General features: G+C 42.4%; 1 protein-coding gene across 3 annotated transcripts in view; it reads right to left on the reverse strand.

Annotated features, from left to right (window-relative positions):
* The window catches only part of NEDD9 (neural precursor cell expressed, developmentally down-regulated 9), a 107,742-nt gene that overhangs the window by 33,295 nt on the left and 54,332 nt on the right, over positions 1 to 20,115 (reverse strand). Inside the window, exon 1 of one of the 3 annotated variants that reach the window (XM_082043888.1) lies at positions 6,645 to 6,750. The exons of 1 other annotated variant lie outside the window; for it this stretch is intronic. In XM_082043888.1, coding sequence (XP_081900014.1) covers positions 6,645 to 6,656 — 12 coding nt within the window. In that variant the 5' untranslated portion in view covers positions 6,657 to 6,750. Of the gene's footprint in view, positions 1 to 6,644; positions 6,751 to 20,115 lie in introns of those variants that run through there. One more of the 3 variants, XM_082043889.1, reaches the window with a different exon arrangement.

Below are 20,115 nucleotides of genomic sequence, written 5' to 3' on the forward strand. Positions count from 1 at the left end.
AATATTTTTAAAACAAACACAAAAATAGAAAGGTGAGAATGGGCCTCATCCCTATAGAGAAAAAAAATTACACTTTTTTTTTGTCATGCTATGCACTCATGTTTCTAGGACTGCAAACTATAGCTTTAGCAGTCCTGTTTCTTGTCAAACGCAAGCTATGTCTAAATCTGCTGTGGAAAAATGAACTCCTTAAAATTAAGACAGTTTCCACTGCTGTAATGTCTAGACCAATAGGCAAAAGAAAAAGGTCTCCTGCCAAGAGCAGCCTGTGATAGGCAGCAATATTCAAGGGCTGTACTCTTAGCTGCTATAAAGTGATCCAGCTTCACTGATATAGTTGCAGCCATTTACAAGCAGCAAGGAGTACCTCTAAATGCAGTTTCACTTAGCAGTAGCCTGACTTAAAAATATTGCTGAATATATGCCATAAATATTCTTTGGTAGTAAATTCCCAGAGGACTGTCTGATCACTCCTACTGAAGATCTAGCATAAAGCACCTTTCAGAGTACTGTTATAGCAGGTAAATGTCCATTGCTGGCATGGATGCTCAGAGAGCACATATTGCATAAAGAAGTGTCTTGAAAAGTGACTTGCACATTTATGATTACAAACATCACTGAATGTGGGCTCCTACAGAGGTGTGTGGACTTTAGCATCTCAAGAAGTTTAGCTACTTGTCTTCATCAAGTGCAGCCAGAAATGGGAACTGTAGAAGATAAGGATTCTTCACCATTGCTGCAGCTAAGATGGACACCTCTGCATTCTCCTCTTAAGTACTTATGTTGCTTTAAAAATGAAATTAAACTCCTGATTGTGGAGTCAGGTGGGTTCCTAACTGCTGTTTGTATGAATGGGATTTAAGTACTTAAATGTCTGTGATAAGCTAGTCCAAAGAAAATAAGCAAAACAAAAGTGACTTTAGCTAGGCCCCTAAGTGACCTAAACCCATCTAGTGTATGCAAGCCATTGCCATGCCCCTGACATCTTTGATAACAACAGTTATGACAAGGAAGAAGCCCTGTGCTCCAGTCATGGTTTCTGATCTTTGTAAGCAGAGAGGCACAAGGCTGTTTGCTATTTCCAGATGCTGAGGGAACATCCTCTTTTCCAGCACTGCTGTGCAAAAGCAGGGCATTAATTTGACTGAGGAGTACCATGAGTGCAAGCTCTCTACGAGAAGACAAATAGGTCTCTTATCTCCTGTCATTACTAAAGTTGACTAAAGTAGCCAGTAGGTACACCCATTCCAGTAGTGGTGCACAGAGGTGTGTGTGACTCAGGAGAACTGACTTATTTGAACTTTTACTTGGGTCACCAGATGCACCTGGCCTTGCCACAATTACTCTGATATTTGTAATGGAGCACAGGCAGTTCAAAATATAGACTTCTCCTGAGCAACAGCACGTAGGAGTTCAATGTTCAGAGATAAGATATCCATGCAAGTGTAATCTTTTTTAACCCTCCTTCTTGTTGTGCTTGAAATCATAAGATTCTAAAGGTGAGTTTGTATGTGGTCTTGTGAGTTGTGGTCCAACACTTAACAAGTTCACAATAATGCTTTGTGAGACTTCTTCAAAGGCTAGCCTGCATTTTGCAAAATGATGGTTATCGGCTTAGAAGGGTTGCAGAAGTCTCCTGAATCGTACTCTAAGTTTTCCTTTGCAGAAAACATTTCCATGAAGTCTTACTATTAGGCAGTCTTCCTGCTCTCTGATCCAGCAGGACCTCCTCTGATTTGGTGTTTTGATAATATGGCACTGTTTGGAAAGACTAATATTGAGTCAAGGTACCTCAAGGCAAACTAATAGTTCAATGTGACTGCAATCTCCAGCAGGATCTTAAAAGCACAAGCAAACCCCCCAGACTGGTATCCAGTGCCTCTTGTACTATCTACCATCAAACTGAATTGGAACTATCAAAAAATAGAAGGAAGACTGTTAATGTGGCAGTTCTGTTTCGTCATCATATGCTGGGAACTACCGGACAGAGGCAGATTAGACCATCAGTTTCTTGATGAAACAGACTTACAGCTACATCACTTGTGAGCAGCTGTTAGCATAAAAAGACAGAATTTTAGAAATTATGCAAAAAACTCCATGCTGTTTGCTGTAATGTGTTTTGATGGCTGTTTTTCACCCTCTGAATCAAGTCGTGTAACATCCCTAAGCCTCAGCATCTCCATCTGTAAAACACAATTTACAGCACCTTGCTATCCTACCAAGTCTTGGGGGAGAGCAAACAAATTCTGTTGTGGAAGTTTCTCAAATACCACAGGTACTGAGGCAGTTAACTCTATTAAATATACAAATACATACTTGATTCAAAATTGGAGGCTCATAACAGTACGTAAGTCTATGGGGGGGTGGGATGGGGAGGAGAGTGGGATCACACAGAGGCCACAATGCAGAAGAGCAGGAGTCAGAAAATGACAGTGGCCCTCCAGACTTCGGGAAGGAACCAGCCCTGCTGCTACATCTAACTAGTGCTGCTGCTGATTTAGGCCTGATCCTGTTAGACTTATACCACCTCCCTCTGTATGCACACAAAGGAGAGAAAAATCACAAATCTTCTATTGCAAATTCATCACAGTAACAGACATGAGACAAACTTGGATAGTTTCTCCCTTTGTTGGTTTGTTCCTCTCGTATTACCTTTTACAAGGTTTTACAGTTCCTATTCACTTCTAAGTTAGACTATCATCCTGCGATTGCTGAGATAGTGGCGGGGGGGTGGGAAGGAAAACAAAGAGGAATGTGAGGAATAAGAGAAACAGAGAGGATTTGGTTAGTAAAGTACAGGCAGTTCTTTTCCATTGACATGGCCCAACACTTAAAGCCTTTCATTGCCAGGGTTACAAGCAGCTTTTTACAAGCATTTCTGGTTGGGCATATAGTATTTCTTCCTAGTGACACTATTTTGTTTGTCTTGGCATGCAGGCATTGTAATCAAGTCTATATATTACATGACTGTGCCTTAGTACAAATGCCAGGCATTTCAAACCCTATTTACTTAGGTTTCTTCCTTGCCCAACAAATTGTCTAAAAATAGATAATTAAGACCTCATACTTTACATTTACGTCATTCCTTTTGGCTTAAATGAGGTAAGAAATGTAGGGTTTTTTCCTCTCCTCTTTCAATAACTGTTTAGATCTCTTAGTAGGCACATAAGTCCGCCTTTTTTCTTCCCCCTCTTTTTTGTTTTGCTTGTGAACAGCCAACAAGCTACAAAAGCCCTTTATGATAATGTTTTCCCCCTTTTACTTCTTTCACATTTCTATTGCCTGAGATAAGAGCACTGGAATTCCTGGCCAGATACATCCTCTCCCATCCATGTTCTTCTCTGATCATGGTAACCCACTGGTATTTCTGTTCCTACATTGTAGCTGTAACTGCTTCATCCTTGGAATCACAGTCTGGCTTTTGTTTCAGAAAGGGTTGATCCTACCTTCCGGTACAGAATCCTGGAATGGCATCCTGTGAGAACTTTGTGCTGCAGTTTTGTGGTAGATGCAGATTTAGTGCAAAAGGATGCTGTTGTCAGCATGTGAAGAACTGGGGTATTGCCATAATACAACTGCATTCTACAGAAATTAGTTTCTTAAAGTAGCTTTGAGACAAGTAGGACTAATAAATACTCACAACCAACATACAAGTATTTGTTATGCTTAACATTTCCTATGGCTCAGTTAGAATAACTTGTGTTCCCTGGTGTACATGAATGGCAGAACAGGACCTAACTTGGAGTCATATTGGTTTTTGTGTTAAACAGTCACATTCTCACTGAATTGCACACAGTGCACAGAAGATAGAAGTGTAGAGGACATACATAAGATAAAATTCTGAACTTGCTGAAATCCACAGGAATTTTCCCACTGGCTTTCAGAGGACTTAGACTTGAGTATTATGTTTGGAAGAGTGTTCAAAGAGTGGGATGGACAATAAAAGAAACTAAGAAACTTAAGCAAAAGAGGAGAGTCAACCAGTTTTCGAAACCTTTATGGGCAGGAAAAAAAAAAAAAAGCAGGCTGAGTAGCAAAAAGGGTTTCAAGACCAGAAGTGACCTCGGGTTTAGTCACACTGAAAGTGAGGCCATGGGTGACGGAGGCACATACTCAGGGTCTCACATACGAGTCAGTTCCTGTTCTGTCTAAGAGTTAATGCTATAACAAGCATCTCAAACATTTCATTAAATGAAGCCTTATGGACTATTACAATGAAAGTAAAGAATGACAGGCCCCAATGTAGCACCAAGAGCAGTTAAAGAGACCCAACTCTGCACCTGGAAGTTAAGTCACCTTTGAAGTAATGGTATGTTCCCTGGCAGGTCATGAGCATGCTCTGTTCCTTTATTTTCTGCATATGAAAGAAAATAATGGAGACTGAATGAGGTATTTTCTTCATATGTTACTCCAGGGATAAGAAATAGATCTAAGGATGTTTGTCTTAGTTAGAGGCCAAACACCTAAGTCTTCGTGTGTGTCTTGGTTTGTGTTTGGTGTGTTTTTTTGGTTTGTTTTTGGTTTTGTTTGTTTTTGGTTTTGTTTTTTTAATGGCTTGTTCTTTCTTCATCTATCTTTCTCTGTCTAGAATTACGTAATTGCAAACCCAAACCAAAATGTTTATTCCAACCAAACAGGGCAAAGGAAACATTACAAAGCAGGGAAGACTTCCCTCTTTTGAGTCACCTTATCAGTCCCTATTCTTGCAGTGCCACTGAGCTACATATGAAGCATGATCTCCTTGGAGCAGAAGACGGATGGGTGGTGACACTAGAAGTTAGGAAGTTCTATAACTATGCAGGACCATTATTTTGCAATTGGGATACATCACTTAGCCATGGGCAACTGGAAAGCAGTTAATGAGCTCTGGGCTAACAGTGACACTGCTCTTCTACCCCCAAGTGCCTGGTGTTTGGTGGTAAGGGTCACAGCTTTTCTAAGCAGGTATGAGGTCTACCTGAACTGATTTAAAGGGGAGTAGAAAGGGACGAGAGGTGAATTTGATCTCCAGACTTCAAATCAGTCAAATTTCTGAGACAGAATTAAAGGACCAACCAACCAACCAACACCCCCACATCAGATCCAGATAAACATTTTCCAAATCATGGAGTATCTTTGTCTAACTGCATCTCATAAAATTTCTTTTTCCTGGTTATCCTTAACCACCACGAGATGGAGAAACTGGCAGCAGCTTTGGAAATTTAACTCTGACCTTTCCTAAAGTTTGGATATGAGAGATCCTGAAAGCTTTGACTGAGCACAGAGATATATGGAAAAGCATAAAAATCTGTATATGTTCACCTACGTATCACTCACACATCTTATTCTGCCCAGGTTTATAAGCCTTATACACTGCTATAGCATCAGGGCTCTTTTATACTACACTGCCTGAATTCAGTAAGAAGACAGACTTCACTTCCAAAGCAAGTAAGTCTCCAAGTACATAGTGTGACATTTCCAAATCACCCCTTTATTGATGCTGAAGTTATTTTTGGCAGAGGAAGGAAAGTTTTTCCTTCCCGCCCCCTTTTTTTTTTCCAATCACACAAGATTACGGTATGTCTGTACAGTAATCTAATGTCTTGTGGGCAATTCAGTACCTTGCCCAGACGTTTGTGGAGTAATATTACGATGAAAGCTTCCACATTTGTGTCTTCTGAAAAAAAAAACCCTCTGGTAAAAACGTTAAGCTAAATCACCTACTTTGTTTAACACAGGAAAGGAGAATAAGCTATGCATTTTTAAAAACATATGGTTGTATTTTTTTTTCATTTTTTAAATATTCAGTTCCATATTTTTCTTTCTTGCTTGTGACCCACCAAACAGACAGCTCTGAAAAACTTGCCCTGTGATAATGAGACATTCACAAAGGGCAGGAAAACGGGTGAAACCAATGGTAGGACAATGGGTACAAACTGGAACACAAGAGGTTCCACTTAAATATGAGAAGAAACTTCTTCACAGTGAGGGTGCCAGAACACTGGGACACGCTGCCCAGGGAGGTTGTGGAGTCTCCTTCTCCGGAGACATTCAAAACCCGCCTGGACGCCTTCCTGTGTAACCTCATCTAGGTGTTCCTGCTCCGGCAGGGGGATTGGACTAGATGATCTTTTGAGGTCCCTTCCAATTCCTCACATTCTGTGAAATCACATCGCGGGGAGAAACAGCGCTACCTGTCCCAAACCGATGCCGGGCACCGCGTACAGACCCGCCTTTCCCGAGACACCGGGCTCACACTCGTTAGCCGGCAACGGCGGGAGAGGAGCCGAGACACCGGCCGGGCACCCACAGCGCTTGACGGGGGAGAAAAAGCCCCGTCTCCCCGCACCGCGATCCCGCCATGGCACCCGCGGGGGTCTCCTCTGCCTTGTCACCCTTCGCTGCCCCCTCGTTTCCCCACAGGGCACGTCTCTTGCTCCGTGCTTAGAGACAGCACAGAGCAGCAGGCGGGGGTTGCCGGCCACCCCCTGGCCCAACGGTTGCACCCGCTTGTCTTGGGGGAGCCCCGAGCCGAACGCCTCTTGTCAGCGCTGCGGCTCCTTCAGCGAGAGCCGCTCGGCTGCCGCTAGGGAAGCTGCTGAGAGGGGGCCACAGAAACTTCGAACACCCGCCCCTACCCCAGCCCCAGGACGGCGCCTGCTCACCTTGTACTTCATGGCTGCGGAGCGCTGAGAGGGGACCCGCACAGCAACTACACCGCCTCCCTCCGCATCGCCGCCGACTCTCCGCGCCCCCGCCGCCCGCCCCGCCGCCAGGCTGCCCTGCTCATTTGCATATTGCCCCTCCCATTGGCCTCGCTCGGGGACAAGGTGGGCCCTCCCCGGCCCCGCCCCCTGCCTGGCCGCTTTTCCCCTCCGCGAGGGGTCCCCGCGGCGGTTTGAGCCGCGCGCGGGGGCCGTTAGCGGGGCGGCGTTGAGGGGAGTGGGGTGCGCAGTGCCGCGCTGGGGGGAACTGCTGCCCGGTTCCGTGCCGGGGGAACACAGGGCCCCTCACAGGGCGAGGGCTGGCGGCCCTGTTTCCTGTCACCCAGCGGCTCCGCCCGTGCCCTTTCAAAGCCGCTCACCTCGAGGTCTGGGCATGAAACGGGACACGGGGGACAAAAGGCCTTCTGTCTGCCGCCCCCGCCCCGGCTGCTGCCTCCTTCGCTGGGTGGATTTCTGGGCCTGTCAAGGTTCAAAGCGCCCAGGCTACCAGTGAAGGCACCCCTGGGAAGAGTGGCTCTCAAGTGACAAGAGTGGTGAGGCAGCAGAAGCGCCTCTCACAGCCTGGCCTGGGACTCACAGGGCCAGGGACTGTACCCCCAGCTGAACTGCACGGAGCCCGTTGTGCTACCAAACCCCTTCTGTCCACCCCTTCTGTAATCACCTTGTGCAGCTTTCGGAGAAATTGAATGCTTTGTGCTGCTCAGTTGCTGTCTTTGTAATTGATTTGTGTTCTCATTCGTCCCGCAAAGATGATCTTTTAACTTGTACCTCTGGGATCAAGATGCCATGTGTTCGCTTTGCCTTGGGAAAGCTTGCTATTTAAACACTGTTTAGACACCAGAGGCCAAGGTGGCTTTAATGATCTAGAGATGTCCATTATAAAGAGTGACCGTCGCAAATAAAGATTATTTGGAAGAGAGTAATAATTAACCCAGGTATCTTGGGGGCAGGAAAGAACAGGGAAAATAAATGTGCGGTGATCTTCCATGCTTTTTAAATTAGACCTCTTAATCAGGCATGTTTAATATGGTGCACATAATAGGAATCTTTGTGTATGGGACATAGTCCAGCTTGTTTAGATGAATAGGAAATAAATTCTCTCCCTTTTGCCTGAGTTGGATCTTACCCAACATTTCTAGGTCACAGATGGACTTGACTATTTCTAGTGGCCTAAAGAAAAACAGCAAAGAATAATCTTGTACTACCAGATTACAAACATAACTTCATTCCATAGTACAGTGATATCCTTAAATTCTCATGTGACTAATCCTCTGGAGAGGGATCCTATTGCTAAAATGGCTTCATGGCTTCTAAGGAATGTGGTACTTTTATCTGCAACCTCCTCCATTCTCTAGTTCCAGCATAAAATGTGGGGTTGTACTGTACAAATTTACTGAATGAATGCAAATTTTTTTTTTCTATATGGTTGTCTTGACTGCACACGCCCTAATAATTTGTTGGTATGAGTTCCTGTCAGTACAAAAGATGTCTCAGTTATTAGAGAGAAAAGCGAACTTCTGCTTTCTGCAGTGCAAAACATGCCACTGTGGTGGGGCTCCCTATGCAGTGCTGTAGCTTCACAGGCTCTAACCCCTCGTGGGAGTTTTTCTCTGGGTTTTTCTTTCCCTTTTTTTGTTGCTGTTGATTCTTCTGATTTTCCAATAACATACTTGAAACAGATAATATTTTATATGCGATGAGTTTGGGGTGGTATTGTTTTAAAGTGTATCATCAAAATAAAGTTGGGTAGTTTCAAGAGAATAAAGCTCATTTATATGTTGTGTCATTAAACATTTTATTTAAGAAAATAATTCTTCCAGTGATTATGCATAACCAGCTTACTATTAGGAGAGTGCAAATATCTTTGGAGTGTTTCTTAACTGCAGAGTTTGACCTTTGATTTTCTTCGCATGTTTTTGCCCATCATACTCCAAGGATAAAAATTTCTCCTGGGAGGAGAAAATTTCTCTTAAGCATAGAGAATGCAATGGCTAAGGTGTTAGTGTGGTATTGGGCTAGCGTCCAAATCTCATTCCCTGAATAAGTCCTGTATAATCTCTTTATGTGGCACCATTGTTATGAAGATAAATACATTAAAGACTGTAAAACCACATTAATAAGAACTGGATATGTATCAGAGACAAAAGTAAGAAAAGTAGGACCTTACATCTGACTTCATCTATATTTAAATCCAGAGTACATCTGGTTTCCAGTAATCCCGCTGATAGTGATACTTTTAACATAATTAGTGTTTTTTCTTCTTCAGAATGCTTTACAATCACATTATGAAACCTCAGCACATTTGAAAAGCTGTGCCTTCTGCTTTTGGTTTAGCCTGCATTGCTTTCAGTGTATGTAAAATGTCCCTGACTGATCTTAATACAAGGTAACAGATGTGTTAATGTAAAATTCTAGTTGGGTTGTTCTCTTTTATATATTATTTTGCTTTTATTGTTCTCCATAACTCATATTAAAAGCTTTTAATTAGATGCCACTCCAATGACACTTGGGCACAAAATCCACAGAGTCTATCAGTGTTGATAGCTATACTTTACAATTCTGAAGAAGCAGACCCAAGAACTGCTGTTTTACAGGGAGAAAAAGATTGCCACTACACACCACCCCCTCACTGAAGTTCCACTGTTCATTTTATTCACGCACCCTTCCATTCCCTCTCTCCATTTACTCCATTTACCATCTAAGGTTGTCTTTGCGCTCTGAGGGGGTCTTTAATTTCCCCAAGGGTGAAATACTCCTGCTTAGTGCAACACTTCTAGCAGAGCTAGCAGTGTGGCCAAGCTCCCTGATCTATCACGAATATCAGGAATTAGATATACCTTGAAAGAGAGATTTGTCAATATGATCCTCTAACCTTGACACATTACTGTAAGAAGTCAGGATTGTGGCAAGCACGTATTTGTGGTTAGTGCAACTACTTTGCTTTTCTTGATGACCTTGTCGACTGCTGTGCTTTTACTATGTAATATTGTATTTCAGATGTAGTCTAGGAAAGTTTTGAGTTGGTTTCCTTGGATAATCAGCTTAATTATACAATGGAACATGCCGATAAAGGAACCAAGACCTGACGTTACTGAAGTCTGTGTTGCAGAGGCAACTTGAGCTATATTGCCAGGATTTATAACTACAGGGCCCTATTGAAGTTCTCAGGAGGGTTATTCATGTAATGTGTCTTTTGCTTCACAGCACAGCAACGGCTTGATTCACTGCCTCATATTTTATGCCACTGCAATTCCAGCAGAGTAGCAAATGGGTTCTGTGACGTTGTCTTGTGCCTGCATCAATGGCTTCTGTTTGTTTCTTTGCTTTCGCTGACAGCAATTAATATTACTCTCTGCTCATTTGGGCAACTGACTGCTTGTCTCCTACTCTCATGCACCATCCTGGTGAGTTTATTGCATGCTTTATTTCTCACTGCACCACTGGTCTGTGTCCTCCTGGTGCCCTCCTGCTTACCAGTTGGGGTTCTGGGGTATTTGGGGGACAGCAACAGGTGAAATGGTACGACAGTCAAAGGGGATGCTTGTCAGCCAGGCTCTGCAGCTCGCCCGCCCAAGCCCTTGGCGCACAATGTGAAAGGGAGCTGTCGGCTGGGCTGGGAAGGGAATACCCATTGAAGCAAATCAGCCAGCTATTGCCCTGTGACAATTGACAGGACAACAACACGAGACGGATATCCTGCTCTGAAAGGTTACTCAAACAAAAATCCCTTGTTCCTATTTCCCCATGACACAACCTGAGAAAGGAGAGACACATCAGAGTGTCTCCCTCACAGTTGGGAGAGTCTTTTCAGGACGGTCTGTGAGCTCTGAGCTCTGTGTCTGGGAAACACTGACCTTTTTTTCCTTTTTTAATTTTTTCCCCTGCACAAAGCCCTATCTGTCCTTTGGATAGTGTTGTGTGGCATCTACAGCACTTCTTGCTGTGATAATTGGCATGGGGATTGGGATTAAAATTAACTTGGTTATACTGCCACTGCACTTTGTGAGCAAAGAAGAGTCCTGATAATCAGCCTTAGTTCTGTCGCCTCTATAACACTACCCAGACTGGTTCAGCGGTGATGCACTAGGTGGGATTTTTTCAGAATAGAATGGTTTTGTACACAATCAGAGTGGTGGAATTTGCTTGCTTGGACAAATCTGTTAAAAAAGATGAAACACTGCTCTTTCCTGAAAAGAACATTAACAAAATTTCACCACTGACGTGGGCTGGCTTCTGCATCTGTGTGCACAGAAGGGACCCCGTCTCCCACCTCACTAGGAGATAACAAGAAAAAGATTTCATTCTCACCCAAAGAAGGGAATATTTTGCATTTCAGCAAACCAAAACAAAGTCTGCTCTGTTTTTCTTTGACCAGCAATGGAAATCTTTTCAAGCAAGCGGTCCATTCCATTTAACAGTAATAGAAGTCTGTCCTAGCAGACAGATGGGTGGGTAGTGATCACTATAGTGGTCAGATTTAAATTCCAGAGTCAAATTGCAAGAATAAAAATTGTTAATAGAAGTATCTTTTTAAATTTGACTATCCTTTGCCATTCTGCCTAAGATGCATTTTAAGCACAGAGCTGGTTCACTTGCCTTGCTCTAGAATTCTGCATCCCACCTCCTTTCACAATAAGGCACAAAAGCTGTTCACATTCTCAAGAAGGGCATTTTATGCAGTGTTTCTTCAGGAAACGGTCATTTAACTTTGTAAGTCAACTATCAAGGCCCTGTTTAGTGACCCTCCTTCAGATAAAAGGAATAAATGCAGCTCCTTCTGTCCTCCCTGTTTTGCTTCAAATGCCAGCCAGAAAGAAACATACTGGTGTCCTCCCACCCAAAAGGTTTTGAAACTGAATCCAGCCCTTGTTAGCTTGAAAAATCATGGAAGGCAGCTGAAGTTTCAGTAATCTGGCTCTGGCTATCACTAAGCCACCACCCTGACCCAGTAAATAAAAACTGAAAAGTCTGTTCAGTTAAAAAAAAAATCACTACAATTTTCACTTGTTAGGAGAAGCAAGCCGTCACCTCACGGGGAAATGAACACAGGAAAAGGAAACAGTGGAATCTCTATTAAAACAGCATGAGTGACCCATCTCTCCCTGGGGAAAGGAGAGAAGGTAGAATCGTAATGAAGCAAATTTATCTCTGGTCCAACACTGGCTACTAGCTGCAGATGAGCATGAAAAAGAAGAGCCTTTCCAGATCTGTGCAGCATGGCTGCCCCAGCCATCCGGCTAGTGTAGAGCCTGTGCGTCAGGGAGACTTCACGTTCTCAGCACCCTGGGCAGGAATTTGTAGAAAACGGCAGCAACTGTGGGTGAGCTGCCACACGCACTTTGCAAAGCCGAGGCGAGTAAGAGCTCTGCAAACCTTGGTATTTACACTGGTGCAGATAACATTAGTGCATTGATTAGGAGAGATGACAGAAGCTGGTGGCTTTAAGGTGTGTGTGGGACTGTGGCAGACTGGGTCCCCAGTGCTTGCCTGCCAACCAGCCGGTGGTGTTGGGAAGGCAAGAAGAATGTCAGGTATGTGTGGAAGACTGGAAAAGGAAAAGAATGTCAGGATGGAGCATGCATTGGCTTATTCCTCCCAGAGATACTGTCAAAGGCTTATTCATTTCCCAAACAAACAAACCAGTCTAACAGTCGTGCTCACAGAACATGCTCCTTTTTTTTCCCCTCTGGCACTGAATATTTTTAATACATGGGTTAAAAAATACAGGCTTGCTTCCAGACATGTGGCATGCATGCCATTCAAGCTACTGATGCCAAAATAGTGTTTTTTTGTTTTTCTTAAGAAAAGCTGAGAAATAGCACAGCTATGGAGACTGCAAAAGACTTCCGTTCTCTCTGGTTCACAATTGTGTGGATGAAATATGATAAATGTAGTACAGGGAGATTGCTCAAAAGGAAATGTATGTTTAGGCATCACAGCTCGTTTAAGATGAAAGGAATCCAGAATTGGAAGCGGAATTGCCTCAGACGAGAAACTTAGGCACAAAGTTGAAGCATGTTAAGCTTTTCATGCAGTCGTGAGAAGTTATAGTGCTAGCATCCAAAAACTTGGTCTTTACCTGAACTTTCTGCTTGAACTTTCCCCAGTTTGGGCAAAACTCTAGAGCTGAGATTTTATCCACATGGATCATGTTACATTATTCCACCAGCTATTAAGATTGTTAAAATAGGAGTGAATTGAATAAGGTTTTTGTTTGTGTGTTTGGTTTGTTTTGTTTTTTTGTTGAGGCTGACCAGCCCAGCACAGCACTATGTTTCCAGTTTGGAAACAGCCCAAGCTCTTTTGAATACATGTGAGCAGCATCCTAGATTTGAGGGAATGAAGCCTCGACTCCAGCAGCATACAACCTACCTGCAAAGGAACCCTTCGTGAGAGTAGGAGTGTGAGTTTGGACAATGAAGTAGGAAACGGTGGTTTGGAGTAAAAAGGTTCACTTTCCTGTGGTATCCTGTTTGATATCTAGGCAGATAAAGTTGGGTAGACTAGCATCAGTAAGTTTTTTCTCTGCAGATACTATCTCTCTTGCCTCCATGCATGCACACACCAAGTCATTCCCATCCACAGAAGCTTTGTCTTGATCATGGAAATGCATGGCTCTGCTCTTTCCAGCCTCAGTGCCTTGCTCCTGCCTGGTCTTCCCGCCTGCCTCTCCTTCCCTTCCTCCTGCCTTCCCAGTCCTGGGGTGGAGAGCCCCACTTCCAGACACATGTGCCAGAACTTTCCTCTGAAGTTGTGTGGAAGGAGGTTGTACAGAAACATGAAGCTACAAAGTTGTGTATAGGGAGGGGTGTATGTTGAAGTCTTTACCCATCTATTAGGTGGTTTTAAAATACTGCATCAAAATCCTTGAAATCCCAAGAATCCTCTGTGCAAAGCATTTCTACATCTTAGCCCCATCTCAGAGAGTCAGGACCAAAGAAACCCATGTCTAAATTGATTTGCAAAATGCACACTACTTTAACTTGGCAAAAACTCAAAATTGACCCTAAAATACAGTTTCTCCTGACTGTAAATTGCCCATTAGTTTTACCCATCATCCAAGGAATTGTCCTGTGGCTGGACTAGCCAACTGTACCTATTTTGTTTGCAAAGCCTGTTAGTTTTGTTCTCTCTGGTTTTAGGAACCCTTTGTTGAATATCTCCTACACTTCTTTTACCAAAGGTAGTCTGCTGTTGTTATATTTTATATCCTCATGTTTTCCCTCTCCCCACCTCTCACCAGTGACTCTTTCATAGCACCAAAAGCTTATCTCCCTGGCAAGGCCAGCAGCTTGGTTGTTGTCCACTAGCCAACAACCAGTTCTTTCCAGTAGGAAGAGGGGAAGAAAAAATGAAAATTTAATAAAATGGAAATTACCTATGTTTTTTGAAAAGATAAATCCAAAGGGGAAATTCAGGATTTGCCTTTGAAATTACATTTGCCGTGAAGTATCAGCCTTGGTTTGATTTGAGGCTTGAGGAATTTCAGTGAAATTTGCCTTTTTTTTGAGATGTTTGGAGGCAGGATATACAATAGGAAAGGCAGCATCTTTTCTCTCTTTCTCTTCAGCCAGATCTATGGAGGTCAGTTGATATCCATAACAACAAAGAACAGTATGTGAAATGTCTCACACTGTCTGGCTTATTTTTTTTCTTCTTTGAGTGTTGGTATTTAAGCTCTCATCTCATACTCAGTGTAAATTTGCATCTCCACAAAACTGCCAAAAATGGTTATCTTTGCTGCCATCTAAATGTGTTTATGGTGTGCTCTCCCAAAATCATTCTTTAAAGGAAAATGACTGATTTCCAAACCCCTCCTACTCTTCTGTTATTTTTAACAAGCAATTCAGTCCAATGTTGTTTAAAGAAAAGATCATTGCATTTCTGCGTGTTGCAGGACTCTCAGGAAACAATAGCAGAAGAGAAGGGACGTGGGAACTCTGTTCCCTCTCTTTTCCATTGCTAGCATTTGTGAACTCTGAATGCTTCCAGCAACAGGGTAGCCAAACACAGGGTGAAAAGGACAGAGCGCATTCCCATTGGCAAAGCTTCCCTCGACTTCACTGGGACCAGGATTTGGCCCACGCTCCATCGCATCCCAAGCCTTGGCTTTGACTTAATTGGCTCCTCATAGTCGACTGTCTCTGTTGAGGGAGGCAGCGTTGCAGATAACTTGGCTCTCATGAGTACCCGCCACAGTTATTCTTCTGCTTGCTTCAGGCTGAGTACTTACCCTTGCACAGCTGATAGAAGCACCGGTCTTAGGATCACATGAAAGGAAAGCTGCACACCACAGTTTGGTGGTCTCTCCTTCAACACCTACATTCTCTGTCTGCCCTTTCCCTCACACCCCAATTGATTCATGATGTTTGCTTCTGAAGCCTGAGGAGGGCTTGAGTCATAAGGGTTGACATGAGGATTTGACTCCTCGCCTCCTCAGAGTTCAGCCCTGTCTGGGAGCTGTAAAGGTCTGGCTCCACGAGTGCTCATGGCTTTTGAGGAAGGGCTTAGCTCATTTGTCATACCATAAGGTCTTGAAGAACGTATGTCTGGAAGCCATTGCTAAAAATCCTGGGGAGCGTCAGGGTACTAGAGAGGCTCTCCTTTAAAGTTTTGAGATAGAGTATGTTGGCTCTGCCTCTCTAGACAATAAGTAAGCACTGGATAAGGACCTTAGTCATGCTTTCAAAAGTAAAGCACGGTAGCGTGCCAGAGATAGCCCAGCTGCTGTGTGGTAGGTTCACAGTAGCTGCTCCAAAAGTTGTTTTTCCAATGAAAGATCGTGGTAGGGGTGAGTATTTGCCCAAAAAGAAGACCACAGAGGCTGGATGTATGCAATCCCCTCTCCTCAGAACATAAGCAATGGTCTGACATGACTGTCTAGTGTATGCACTTGTTCAGAAACGTGAAAGTCAAAGACATGCTGGAAAGGCAGTTTTGGGTATATATGGGTCAAAAGTTTTGGTCTAAAGCTGGTGGAATAGACTCCTTAGACTGGTCTTATAGTTTTGTTTTCCTCATTTCCCTCATTTCTCAGAGATGGGTCTTCTGGTACAGGGATCACAAGTGGAAAAGCATAAGAAATGCAGGGTGCCAGATGCTGACTCCTGACCTAAGCACATGGGTGAAAGAAAAGCCTGTTGGACCACATTGCATTTGTGACAGCTGTAACCACTGCGGGGAGGAATGGAGGGAGACATTCCTTTCAGTTTGTGGAAAGAGGGAAAGAAGGCAAGGAAGATGGATAGAGAAGTAGACTATTATTAATCAAAATAATGAGAGAGAAATAGTCAGGGGTATTAGGGATACAAAGCACCCCACACCTTATGTGGATCAGTACAGATTATAGCCTTTTCTGTCTTGAGAAATCTATTCCCCCCTTTACTTTGATATTTAAAACATTCCGTCCTTGATAAATAACAAAAAATGTGGTTCTTAAAGACCCAACTACATTCTGGTAGCAGCCAAGGTAACTATATGAAGACAGACAAACTTGTGTTAAATTAAAAAAAAATACATATATCATGCTAGAAAGTTATGTAAGATTCTATTTTAAAATCATCTGGTCCTAATTTACTAAATTTACTGCCTCAGAGCTAATGCCAAACTGTTACATTTGATTTATAGAAATACTTTAGCACATTTTTCCATCAGGCTATTGTAGAGTATATTTACTGTCTTCTTATTATCGTTAAAAATGCAGACTTCTTTAAAGGAAAGGAGCATTTTTGAAGAGCTTATTGATAGTTCCTCACAGGATGCCAGAAGACATGCAGATAGTAAACAATGCTGTGTGTTTAGGAACATTCCACTCGATTTTCAACTCCTTCACCATCATCTTTTTCCTCTGTAATTGAACAAAGTGATCCATCTGGTAAATGGATGTTTGAGAATGTCCGATTTGTGCCAAACCACTTTTCTTAAGCGCAGACTACTTTTTTTTTTCAGGCAAATGTTTAAACAGCAGCCGTACTGTGATGCATTGCTACCCATTTAAAAAACACACACAAAACCCAGACAGCGGGCACGGGGGAGTCGGGGTGGTAGAAAGCTTAACAAATATTCCATTAAAAATCTATCTAAAAATATCATGCTAAACAACCCTTCTTCTTCCCCTTTCTCCCCTGGACACGGGTTTCTAAATGGGAAATGACTGCAAGGGAGTAGAACCTGGGCCCTGTGTTTAGCAGAGTGACTGAACGTGTGCTTAACTTTACGCACATGCTCAAGTCCTTCCATATTCATTTGTATGTGTGTGCTTCACTGAACTGGGTCGTTGATGAGTCTTCCTCTGCTTGTGTAATAAAATTGTATTCCAGAAGAGTTATGGTTTTCAACTTTTTGAGAAGTCGTCGTAGCTTTTTTCCTCCCTGTGTCAGTCTCCCATTGAACTTACCTACAAAGTGTGCACCATATGCCATGAGTTCTCAAATTTATGGATATTGGGTGGAGTTGTGGTTCAGGCCTTTTGCTAGTTTTTACTTGTTTCTATACACTACTATTCTGAAACCAGAAGTGCCAAAATACCACAAGCAGAGGGAATTTTTCTGGTATTTCACTCTTGAGCAGAAATAGGTGATACTAGACATCCCCTATTCTTCTGTGGTAAAATCAGACTAATTCAGATCTAACCTAGCACTCATACCAGTACCTCTTCTACAAAATTCCCCATGTGGTTACCTGAAAGTTGTATTGCCCGCTTTCATTTTGATACCTCTCTTTCTTTGTCCATCTGTTCAACTGCTTTCTGTTGAATCTTAGATTCTCCTGAAGTCACTCAAACAACTAACCAGCTTCAGGGACTTCAGCTCTGTTTTGAGTCCATAAACTCCCTCCCATTTTAAAGCCCAAAACTCTGAGTAATTTTGAAGCTTCAGGGACTGATATTTTGTGCCTTGATGCAGCAAGACATGCCAGATTCAAAAAAAAAACAAACCATCAATGCTTTTAAAGTGTCTGATCTGAATAGTAGTGCTTCCAGATGGGATGGGTTGGCACAGCTGAAGAGGCTATTACTTCAGTAAAAGAATGAGAGGGTGTAATCCTGGTCCTAGCAAAGGGTGGCTGTGGCTCCACGGTATCATCTGTTTAGTTTCAAGATAGAGAAGATATAGTCAGCCATCCCAGTCTTAACAGTGCCAAGGCAAAAATGATGTATCCATGAATGCCCTGCCACTGTGTTTCCTTTTAAAATCCAAAGATTTTAGGGCATTTCAGTTTTGTGAAACAGGTTACTAGGCTGCTGTGGTTTTCGTTGTTATGGCTGTTGGAGAAGGACTGTCAGAAAAGGGGAACTCTGTTTGTTGCCCAACATGAAAAGCTCCTGGCTGAGAAAATTTCCCTGCAGCTCATCAAGTTCAAATCCACCAAATCTTCTCAAACGCTTCCATGATAGAGATGCATGAGAGCCACTCATGAAGATATGGACGAACATGAAAGGGAAAGAGGATAAGAAGGTCGCAACTGGGAAAATAAATGATTCAGCACTAGTTTTTGTGGGCTGGCATTTGTGTTTGCAGGTCAAAGTCAGTGTAAAGTTGTAAATGTTCTTTAGTGTTCTGCTTTGGAAAGGATATAATGATGCAAGACAAGCAAAGCACTAAAGTCTAAATTTCATTTGACACACTATGAAAATGAGACAACTGTGTGCTAGCTGGTTGAGGTCCAGAGATGTCACCTCCCATTACTATCATTTGTTGAGTAGTTGCCAACATTTGTCCGTTTTCACAGACCCATCAGTGCTATAGAAGAATATTTCTGGGACTCCTCAACAGTCCGAGGAAGAGTGGAGCTTTGTTTTTCGGGACCTAATCCCCTTAAACCACTTCCTCTTCCCATTGGAGTGAGGTTTTCTTAATGCCTTTTTGTGTGTTTTGTTTTGTTTTAATGACCAGTGCTCTTGGGGCTGTTTCCAGGTCTCCCTGAAAGGTCAGGTCTGCTTTTCTCTTTGATTGCCATTCATATGGTGAGTAGCAAGTGCTCCTCCTGCCCCATTCCCTCAGGCTTTGAGGCTGCTCTGTTTGCTGGTCTCAGTTCATTTTTTGAGGTTGACAGTGGCTATTTCATTCTTTCACTCTTTAGAAAAAGAAAAAAGTTCCTTAAAAACATGTGAATTTATATCCCTTCTTGCTATTTATCACTACTTCACCCAAAGATATGGGTAAATAAAAATGCATCTGTATCTTTTAGCCTTTTCTTTGCACAGTGATAGAATGAAAGACACCTGATGCAGAGAGGAATTTTTCCACCTGTAGCTCTGGACAGCTTTCAGCTCTGCTTTAATGTTTGTCATGTTGTTTTCTCTTGCAGGATTTATTCTGTGTTTCAGAAAAGGAAAAGAAACACACATGTGATCTGTTTATATAGCCATGGTTCTAGACTTCAGATGTATTATATGTAAGCAGGTGTCCCTAGCTAATCTAAAATACATCAGGTGTGCCATTTTTATAGATATATATATGATATAACTACTTAATCAAACTAGCCATATGTTCAAAAGACTGCATCTGTCTTTGATACATGCAAGATCTTGGTGGTATTGAGAACCTGCAAACTATACTGAAGGTGCTCGGTTTTATGAGTGCAGTTGCATTCGTATGTGTAGGGTAATAATTCTGACTTACTACATATAAGTGGATTCGTATAGATGAATTCTAAATGCTCACTATGAATAATGTAGTTAGATACAGAAAAATCTCTCAGGGTATGAGAAGATCTAATTTGAGTCCAGCCTTCAAAGCAGCAACTACCTTCTTTCTAATCAAGGACCTGTCTTTTTGTAACAGTATTAAGTTCCGAAGTTCAGAGTCAGATGACTAATATGAGCTGGATTCATTTTTTTTTTCTTCTCTCTCCGTTACTTATTTTAAAATTGTGATATTTCTATATTTCTCAGGTTGGCCAATTTATTTTAAAAATAGTTTGGTTGGGTTTTGTTTGGTTTTTGTTTTGTTTTGTTTTGTTTTGTTGTTTGTTTGTTTGTTTTTACATCATGACTCCTTTTTATTAGAAAAATAATCTCTTGATTTTTTTTTCTGCTAGTCAGAACCCTATGATCCATTCCCCTTCAAGGTTTCAAAAATTAATTGATTGCAAAAAGAGTGGCACTTTTGGACCAGATGAGGTTAGAAAACAAGTGCTGAGATGCTAGTATGAACCTATCTCTAGACTACAAGCACAATTAATGTGAGGAGTACTGGAGAAGAAGTCAGTTCATTTAGCTGTGTTCTTTAGCAGAGGAAAATAAGGGAAGATTTATATACATTATAGTCTGTCAATGGTTTATTTACAACACTGTGGTTAAATATTGGTTAAAAGAACATCTTCCAGTGTTTTAATATATATTGGCCTAGAGCTATATATAGTAAAGATGTAATACATGTATTTGGTCATGTAGTCCCTTGCGTTTAAG

Source organism: Streptopelia decaocto (genome assembly GCF_964273445.1).
Source record: "Streptopelia decaocto genome assembly, chromosome: 2".
In the NCBI taxonomy this organism is placed as follows: Eukaryota; Metazoa; Chordata; class Aves; order Columbiformes; family Columbidae; genus Streptopelia; species Streptopelia decaocto.